Raw genomic sequence first — 10281 nt, 5'->3', positions numbered from 1 at the left:
CCCGCTGTGGCCTCACTGTCGCCGGGCATAGCCCCGACCGGCCTCGCCTCCCCTCACGTCGTGGGTGCCTGGGTGCGCCCCGCACCCACACGCCCGTAGCCTATCGCCCATTTAGGCCCCGTGGGCCACTGACGTTGGGGCCCCACGCCCCCTTAAAAAAGGTTTTAAAAAATAAATAACTAAATAAAAACATTAATTAACTTAATTAATTAAGTTCAATTAACCTAACCAAATAACTAATCTAGTTAACCCTATTTAGTTAGCCTTAGTCTATCACAGGTGGGTCCCGTTGGACCCACAAGCCAGGTTTGACTCTGGTCAGCTGGGTTTGACCTGCTGACATCATGGTGATGTCATGCTGACATCACTTTTCACTGTTCTGGATAATTTTCAATTTAAATAATTAAATAAATTTCAAAATGCCTAAAACTTTGATAATTCGTATAAAATAAACCGTAGCTCGAATCGAAAAACTTTATACATGAAAGTTGCTCAGAACGATGAGATGAATCCAAATACACAGTCAGTCGTCCACCACGCCCCCAAACATAGCGAACACGCAACTTTCCCCCTCCGATTCATCTGTCCGAAAACGCGAAACTTCGGGGAAACATTCCCGGATGTTCTGCCCCTTCTCCAATATCATGTAGCTATTGGAAATATGCCCTAGAGGCAATAATAAAATGATTATTATTATATTTCCTTGTTCATGATAATTGTCTATTATTCATGCTATAATTGTGTTATCCGGAAATCATAATACATGTGTGAATACATAGACCATAACATGTCCCTAGTGAGCCTCTAGTTAACTAGCTCGTTGATCAACAGATAGTCATGGTTTCCTGACTATGGACATTGGATGTCATTGATAACGGGATCACATCATTAGGAGAATGATGTGATGGACAAAACCCAATCCTAAGCATAGCACAAGATCGTGTAGTTCGTTTGCTAGAGCTTTTCCAATGTCAAGTATCATTTCCTTAGACCATGAGATCGTGTAACTCCTAGATATGCCGTAGGAGTGCTTTGGGTGTACCAAACGTCACAACGTAACCGGGTGACTATAAAGGTATACTACAGGTATCCCCGAAAGTAGCTGTTGGGTTGACACGGATCGAGACTGGGATTTGTCACTCCATATGATGGTGAGGTATCTCTGGGCCCACTCGGTAATGCATCATCATAATGAGCTCAATGTGACCAAGTGTTTGGTCACGAGATCCTGCATTACGGTACGAGTAAAGTGAATTGCCGGTAACGAGATTGAACGAGGTATTGGGATACCGACGATCGAATCTCGGGCAAGTAACGTACCGATTGACAAAGGGAATTGTATACGGGATTACTTGAATCCCCGACATCGTGGTTCATTCGATGAGATCATCGAGGAGGATCTGGGAGCCAACATGGGTATCCAGATGCCACTGTTGGTTATTGACCGGAGAGTCGTCTCGGTCATGTCTGCGTGTCTCCCGAACCCGTAGGCTCTACACACTTAAGGTTCGGTGACGCTAGGGTTGTAGAGATATTAGTATGCGGTAACCCAAAAGTTGTTCGGAGTCCCGAATGAGATCCCGGACGTCACGAGGAGTTCCGTAATGGTCCGGAGGTGAAGAATTGTATATAGGAAGTCCAGTTTCGGCCACCGGGAAAGTTTCGGGGGTCACCGGTATTGTACCGGGACCACCGGAAGGGTCCCGGGGTCCACCGGGTGGGGCCACCTATCCCGGAGGGCCCCATGGGCTGAAGTGGTAGGGGAACCAGCCCCTGGTGGGCTGTTGCACCCCCCATGGGCCTCCCCTGCGCCTAGGGATGGAAACCCTAGGGGTGGGAGCGCCCCACCTGACTTGGGGGGCAAGTCCCCCCTTGCCCCCCCCTTTGGAGATGGGATCTCCTAGGGCCGGCGCCCTCCCTAGGGGCCCTATATATAGTGGAGGGGAGGGGGGGCAGCCGCACCCAAGGCGCCTCCCTCTCCCTCCGTGACACCTCTCCCTCTCGTTGGTGCTTGGTGAAGCCCTGCCGAGACCCCGCTGAGTCACCGCTGCTTCCACCACCACACCGTCATGCTGCTGGATCTCCATCAACCTCTCCTTCCCTTTGCTGGGTCCTCTCCCCTTGCTGGATCAAGAAGGAGGAGACGTCTCTCCGTTCCGTACGTGTGTTGAACGCAAAGGTGCCGTCCGTTCGGCGCTAGGATCATCGGTGATTTGGATCACGACGAGTACGACTCCCGTTCTCTTGAACGCTTCCGCTTAGCGATCTTCAAGGGTATGAAGATGCACTCCCTCTCTCTCGTTGCTAGTATCTCCTAGATTGATCTTGGTGACACGTAGGAAATTTTTGAATTATTGCTACGTTCCCCAACAGCTAGCTAGCTCTGGCTGCATCCGTCGTGAGCTAGCTAGCTCTGGCTAGCCATGTGGACCTGATGCCGGAGAAAAGGGACTCGCCGGTGCCGCGGCGTGGCGGTCAACTATTTTTTTAGATTTTTTTATTTTTCTTAGGAAATGTGACTGACAGGTGGGTCTGGCCCAACTTAACGGTCAATGATTACAGTGTTAATGATTAATGTTTATGAGTGAACCCCAGCTATCATAAAACGGTTTAAAGTTTAAGCACATAACAATTTGGGGGTTTTGGAACAACGAACCAATCTTGTGGTAGTTTTTTGAAAGATTAAGAAAAGTGGTAGTTTTTTGTACCCATAGCCTGAAATGTGGTAGTTTTTTGCTATATACTCTCCCTTACAAGCTCTCTGTCTGAAGTCCTAGGAGAGAAAGCAACTAAGTTTTAACACGATTCGAAGTGTTCTTGCTGAACATGACTGCAGATTTATCCCTGTTGATCATCTGTCCCGAACCCAACTCATAGACATGCAAAACCTGATTTATTATCTGTATACTCTCAGGTGTAGCCTCAAACAACAAGAAGGAATCATCGGCAAACAACAGATGGCTCACCGATGGGGTGCCCGGAGCCACCTCAATACCCTTGATTTGTCTCGTGGTCTCAGCATGCTGGAGCAAAGCAGAGAGTCCCTCGGCACAAAATAGGAACATGTACGGCGATATTGGATCCCCCTGCCGAAGGCCACGACCCGGAATCACTTGGTCGGTACATGTGCCATTCACTTTAAACCTGTACCACACTGTGCAAATGCATTTGCTGATCAGCTCCACAAACCCTTGAGCAAACCCGAGTTGTAGCATGACCTTTTCCAGAAAACCCCACTCCACGCGGCCATAGGCTTTACTCATGTCCAGCTCCAGCGCGGCATATGATTTCCTTCTTGTCCTCTTCCTCTTCAAAAAATGAGTCATCTCGTAGGCCATGATTGTGTTTTCTGAGATAAGTCTACCCAACACAAAGGCACTCTGATTTGGCGATATAATCCCCCATAGTATGCACTTGAGTCTATTGGCAATGACCTTGGACATAGGTTTGTACACAATTTTGCAAAGGCTAATAGGGCAAAGATCTTTCAAAGTTTCAGGGTTCTGAACCTTTGGGATAAGCACCACGAGTGTATCGTTCCATCCCTTCGGAATACTGCCACTGCGCAACACATGCAACACCTCACTTACCACATCATCACCAATTAACTGCCAATAATGCTTATAGAAGATTGCCGGTAAACCATCCATACCCGATGCCTTCAGGTCGCCGATCCCATCAAGATCTCTCCTCACTTGTTCCTTAGTGAATACAGCAGAAAGGAACTCATTCATCTGTGCGCTCACTTTTGGTGCAATATGTGACAGAATATCATTAGCGCCCGCACCTGCAACGGGAGTAAAAAGGAGGAGAAGTAATTAGTTATAAGCGACTTCATCCCTTCTACATCTTCCACAACCACCCCATCCTCCCTTCTCAATTTTTTAGTGGTATTCTTCTTCTTTCTTTCTGATGCAAAAGCCTGAAAATACGTGTATTACGATCACCATTGACCTGTTGGGGGAACGTAGCATGCAATTTTAAAAAAATTCTTACGATCACGCAAGATCTATCTAGGAGATGCATAGCAACGAGACGGGGAGAGTGTGTCCACGTACCCTCGTAGACCGTAAGCGGAAGAGTTAGGTTAACGCGGTTGATGTAGTCGAACGTCTTCACGATCCAACCGATCCAAGTACCGAACGTATGGCACCTCCGTGTTCAGCAAACATTCAGCTCGATGCCCTCGAACTCTTGATCCACCAGCAAAGGGTCGAGGGAGAGTTTCGTCAGCACGATGGCGTGGTGACGGTGATGGTGATGTGATCCGCGCAGGGCTTTGCCTAAGCACTACGACACTATGAGTGAAGGAGTAAACTGTGGAGGGGGGCACCGCACACGGATAAAGAGATCAACTGTTGTGCCTTTGGGGTGCCCCCCGCCCCCGTATATAAAGGAGGGGAGGAGGAGGCCGGCGGCCAGGAGGGGCGCGCCAAGGGGGGAGACCTACTAGGACTCCTAGTCCTAGTAGGATTCGCCTCCCCCCTTTTCCTTTCTCCACCAGCGGGAAAAGGAAGGAGAGGGAAAGGGAAAGGGAAAGGGGGCCGCGCCCCCTACTCCTTGTCCTATTCGGACTCCATATGAGGGGGGCGTGCGCCACCCCCCCGCGGGCTTCCCTGTCTCTCCCTTAGGCCCATGTAGGCCCAACACTTTCCGGGGGGGTTCCGGTAACCCCTTGGTACTCTGGAAAAATACCCGAATCACTTGGAACCATTTCGATGTCCGAATACTACCTTCTAATATATGAATCTTTACCTCTCGACCATTCCGAGACTCCTCATCATGTCCGTGATATCATCCGGGACTCCGACAAACTTCGGTCACCAAAACACATATCTCATAATACAAATCGTTATTGAACGTTAAGCGTGCGTGCCCTACGGGTTCGAGAAGTATGTAGACTTGACCGAGATACATCTCTGGTCAATAACCAACAGTGGAACCTGAATGTTCATATTGGTTCCTACATATTCTACGAAGATCTTTATCGGTCAAACCGCATGAACAACATACGTTATTTCCTTTGTCATCGGTATGTTACCTGCCCGAGATTCGATCGTCGTTATCATCATACCTAGTTCAATCTCGTTATCGGCAAGTCTCTTTACTCGTTCCGTAATGCATCATCCCACAACTAACTCATTAGTCACATTGCTTGCAAGGCTTATAGTGATGTGCATTACCGAGAGGGCCCAAAGACACCTCTCCGATACTCGGAGTGACAAATCCTAATCTCGATCTATGCCAACCCAAGAAACACCTTCGGAGACACACCTGTAGAGCATCTTTATAATCACCCAGTTATGTTGTGACTTTGATAGCACACAAGGTGCTCCTCCGGTATTCGGGAGTTGCATAATCTCATAGTCAGAGGAATATGTATAAGTCATGAAGAAAGCAATAGCAATAAAACTAAACGATCATAATGCTAAGCTAACGGATGGGTCTTGTCCATCACATCATTCTCTAATGATGTGACCCCGTTCATCAAATGACAACACATGTCTATGGTTAGGAAACTTAATCATTTTTGATTAACGAGCTAGTCAAGTAGAGGCATACTAGGGACACTTTGTTTGTCTATGTATTCACACATGTAGTAAGTTTCCGGTTAATACAATTCTAGCATGAATAATAAACATTTATCATGATATAAAGAAGTATAAATAATAACTTTATTATTGCCTCTAACGCATATGTTCTTGATGACCAACCAGATTATGTGAGCCCGTTGCGTCCACACCAAATCCTCTTCTTCTTCAAGTTTGTCCAGCCGAAAGTATAGAGTTTGTTCCTTCCTCACCTGACCATCTGACAAGGGAAACCTTCGGACCTCCTCTAGCTTTCTTTTTTTTTTCCTCTTCTACAAGTCAGCCAAAACCTCCCGACTCCATATATCCAACGCTTGCACCACCGATTCCAGTTTGTCTCTGACCGCCGGTCCTTGGGCCCCTCCCAAGCATTTTTTACTACATTGTCACACCCTTCCTCTAGAAGCCACCTAGCCTCAAAACGTATTAGACGTTGGCCGCATGTAGCCCTCTGAACTCTCGGGCTCCCATCCATCAACAACATGATAGGGCGATGATCAGATTTATGCAGGTCGCTATTGACAATTTTATATGCTGGAAAACGATGGCACCACTCAGGTGTAGCAATCACACGGGCGAGGCGCTCACACGGATGTACCCATCAACACGGTAATTTTTATTTCTCCAAATGAAAACATCCCCCTCTAAACCGAGGTCATGCAAATTACAATAGTCTAGGGCATCACGGAAGTTTTGCATATATCTATGAGCACGAGGTACACCACCCTGCTATTCATGATTAAAAAGAACTTCGTTGAGTCACCAAGACAAACCCACAGAAGTTGGATCTAGTGATGTAGCTTTTACCACAACCCTAATTTCAGTGATTCGAAGCCTAGACCATGTGCTTCATGAGTCATGACTCAGCGCTACTATCGAACAAAACCGACCACCTAAAACTATTTGCAATGCTCGTCGATTTTAACAACGTTTTTTTCTTTCTAAAAGCCCTAAAGCCATATAGGAGTATTATATTTAACGGGTCCTTACCAATACACCCTTCAAAGAAAAACATTCAAAATTTTAGGGGTGTCGAAGTCTTCTTCTTCCCGTATATACCGACAGCGCGTCGTAAGCATAGTTTGATGCCTGCTTGGGCCTTCGCCTCGAAGACGCCGACGGTCACGATCTGTGAAGCAAACCACCACCCCGGAGAAAGAAAATGCTGACAAGGGCATGTTGAAACTCCAAAGGCCATGAAAACCACAAAAGCCGACCGAATCCACACAGATCCACCAATACTACTAGGGAAAAGCTTATAGGTAGTCGCTGACTAGTAGCGTGCTATATGAACTCACGCTACTGCTAATTATTAGTAGCGCGCTATATTGACCCACACTACTAGTAATATTTACTAGTAGCGCGTGGTCCAATAACACAGTACTACTAAATATCTCCAACCATATCTCACAGACATGCCATACTAGTTGCGTGGGTTGTAAACCTGCGCTACTATTAAGTGAATAGCTATAGCGCTGATGAAACACCCCACGCTAGTAATACTAATCTTGTCACTCCACCCGCACCACCCACCCCACCAACAACCGTCCCACTCCACTCCCACACCACCCACACCCCAATGTAGATTGAGATCCCCTCCACCGCCGGCCACCCCTTGCCCCTTCTCTCCTCTGCCGTCCACCCCCTGGTTCGCCCGTGTGCCCATCAGCGCCCTTCTCAGATCTGTCTCCTCCCTCCCCGCCACCAAGCTCGGCTCCGTTGCCATCCTTCGGTTCGCCTACCAACCCAGACCCGATCCGCACGGAGAGGGGAAGAAATGGCAGTGGTCCTCGCATGGCTTAACGCCAGGGTCGTCGATCCCTTGCTGCAGGTGATCCATAGGTCGATCCCAGTTCTATTTCGTATTTGGTCACCGGTCTGATGGATTGATGCTGCTGCTAGTTAGTGGTTATGGCAGGGACAGAGACGGCCACCGAGCGAGCGAGGGAGGGCCCATGGCGCTCTCCTGCATGAGCTGCCCGTTCGTTGCCGGCGGCCCCTCCGTGCGCCGGCCCGCGGCGAGTCCGCCCTCGTCGTCGTCGCCTTTTCCTTTGCCAGATGCGTTGGGAGATCGGCGGCCGCCGCCTCAGGGTGGCGCATTGACGCCGTCGCCGGGAATGGAGGTGGGCGCTCTCTTCTCGACTTACTCTGTTCCGCCAGGGTGTCGATTCTCTCCGCGCTCTTGGCTTCTCCTCCTTGTCCGGTTGGAAATCCGGCAGATACCTTAGGCGAGGCGGCGGGCTGGGAGTTGTGCGCGTACATGTCGTCTTGGATGATGAAGTTTCCTGAACTGAACGTAGTCACCCCTAGAGCCCAGATTCCTCGACTGAATTGGCCTATTGACTTTTGTGCCTCTAAGCTTCCTCCTAGAGATGTGCCGCCTTTTGTTCCTGCATTACCACCACCATTCTTTCTGCAATAGTATCTGAATCCTGCCACTCTGCTGCACCGTTACCTTACTTACTGTCTAAAACAAATTCAGTCGCCATTCATAAGTCGGAACAAGATAAATGAAGTGGGTTTATGAATTTGAGATGATTCTCACTAGCTTTGGTAACTTAGAGATATTTAGCATTCTTAACGAACCCCTAGCATCTTCTTTGAGTAGTAATGTTATTACATATGTCTGTACTGTTGATGGTTACTACTGTTAGTTATGCACTTGAGTGCCGGGTCTGTAGGATAATAGGATCATCAACTCTGCTACACTGTTTTAACTGGTTGAGTAGGCATCCATTCTATGTCCTATCAACGAAGATTCCAATTCCTATCTACCATTGTATGTCCATTAACCTGTTCAACATTTGTTTGAGTTATTTATTTGTCACAACTGCAAGAATGAAAGTTACATTTCTCTGATGTATTCCTACTTCTGTTCCTCTACTCAGCAAAGGTTGAAGCTGTACAATCGAGTTCCCCCCAATGGATTGGTGCTTTATACTGGAGTTTTACAATCCATAGAACGCATGGAGTTGGCCGGCGGCGGCAGAGTATGGGAGCAGTGGTGGCGGCGTGGCATATCAGCTCTCCTAGAGTGAGCTAGTTGCAGTAGAGGCTAAGGAAATGCAGTAGTGAACGCCAAAGAAATAGATACGAAACGTCCGCCCGCCCGCGCCACCGCCGAATCCGGCAGCAAGCGCACCCGTGCGGCCGAGTTGCACAACCTCTCCGAGAAGGCGGTGTCCCGCTTCCCCATCGTTAACCACTTTTCCCTGAGTTTCGCCCCGCTTTTCTACTGTTCTCTTCTCGCCCTATTTTCTCGGCTGCTCATTGCTTGCTTGCTTGATTGGGGTGCAGCGGCGGAGGAGCAGGATCAACGAGAAGATGAAGGCATTGCAGAGCCTGATACCCAATTCCAACAAGGTCGGCACCACAAAACCAGCAAGGCATCCATGCTTGACGAGGCCATTGAGTATCTGAAGCCACTGCAGCTCCAAGTACATGTCAGTAAATGCACGTCTGGGTGGCTGGTTGATGTAGAGGCTAACTTGCTAGTGCATTTATTTTAACTGATGGTCCAAACTGCAAACATTGACGCAAGAGTTTTACCGTGGTTGTTGTCCTTATTGATTCTTTATCCAATCCATAGTGAAGTAATGCCGGGGAATTTTCCACACAGCAAAGCAATGGCTACTTTCTGTTCTGTCTAGTATTTTCTAGCCATATCTTATAGAACTGTTTATTTCCTTGGATTCACAAAGGGATTTATAATGCTGATCAAAATGTTGATATGTTAGGACTAGTTTCCTAGTGCAAATGCACTAAGGAAAATCCTGCGCCAATTGACATTTATGCTAGCTAGCTGTATTCAGTTGGTAGGTGCTCGTACTTAAACTGCACATTTAAAATTTAAGCTTTGGTAGTGTTATCTATTTAGTCTGATTTATACACTGCATTCCTAAGCTGAAATATTTTTTGTAACTGAAATATATAGTCTGAGTTTCATTCAGTTATTTGTCACTTTTTAACTGAATATCTTTTTGTAACTGAAATATATGTGTACTTACAGTGCATATTCGCATTGTATCAGAATCTTAGTCCCTGTCTCCTGTATCATCTGAGATTATGCTTCCTCTCCATTTATTCATTATACTATATGCCTTGCTGATGCTCATTTCCATCGCTGTAGGATAATGAGATGTTGAAGTGGCAGAGTGAATCCATGAGACTGTAGTGCAATTGCACCGTTCCATTGAACTGTTCAAGAAATCTTCTGATTCAACGATTTATCGCCCGATTTATCGCTACTCATAGGGTGACCGATAAGATTATGCCTTATCTTCACCGTTTATCTTTTTGGCCGATTTATCACTCTAACAAGTGATTTATCATGAATCTACCGATAAATCAGGCTTATTCCTAACATTATGTTTGCAAAAACTATGTTTGTTTGTGTTTTGTGGATCTTGTTTTGCAATATGTACTACTCCCTCCATTCCTTTATATAAGGTGAAATTCCAGAATCTAAGGTGCATTTTTTATAATTTCTCATAATTCCTTTGTTATCCCTTAAAAAAGGGAAAGTATCTCTCTCATGGTTGTGTGTATCTCTCCTTGTAGCAAAAGAAGGAAAGTATCTTTTTGTCCATTGCATGTGTGTCTTACTTTCCTGATCTAACTGATTTACTTGCACTTAAGGAACAAATTTGCCAAGGGTAATTTCGTCGTAACATGTCTATAATTATGTGCC

General features: G+C 46.9%; 1 protein-coding gene across 6 annotated transcripts; it reads left to right on the top strand.

Moving 5' to 3' along the window:
• Positions 1-7120: 7120 nt before the first annotated feature.
• On the top strand, positions 7121-10054 carry LOC125532145. 6 transcript variants are annotated; one of them, XR_007293782.1, is made up of 5 exons: positions 7121-7422; positions 7494-7714; positions 8480-8788; positions 8889-9034; positions 9721-10054. XR_007293782.1 is itself a non-coding variant. In XM_048696303.1 (4 exons), exons 1-4 carry the CDS (start codon positions 7369-7371, stop codon positions 9763-9765), a joined length of 462 nt encoding a protein of 153 aa, XP_048552260.1. In that variant the 5' UTR covers positions 7121-7368; the 3' UTR covers positions 9766-10054. The 6 variants fall into 6 exon arrangements, 3 of the variants coding, with proteins under 3 accessions (XP_048552260.1, XP_048552259.1, XP_048552258.1); XR_007293781.1 differs by having other exon boundaries at positions 8480-9034; XM_048696303.1 differs by lacking the exon at positions 8480-8788 and having other exon boundaries at positions 7498-7714.
• Positions 10055-10281: the final 227 nt, after the last annotated feature.

The sequence above is a fragment of the Triticum urartu genome, unplaced genomic scaffold, assembly GCF_003073215.2.
Source record: "Triticum urartu cultivar G1812 unplaced genomic scaffold, Tu2.1 TuUngrouped_contig_9220, whole genome shotgun sequence".
NCBI lineage: Eukaryota > Viridiplantae > Streptophyta > Magnoliopsida > Poales > Poaceae > Triticum > Triticum urartu.
The sequence above is the reverse complement of the archived record's forward strand: the minus strand, read 5'-3'. Positions and strand labels throughout refer to the sequence as shown.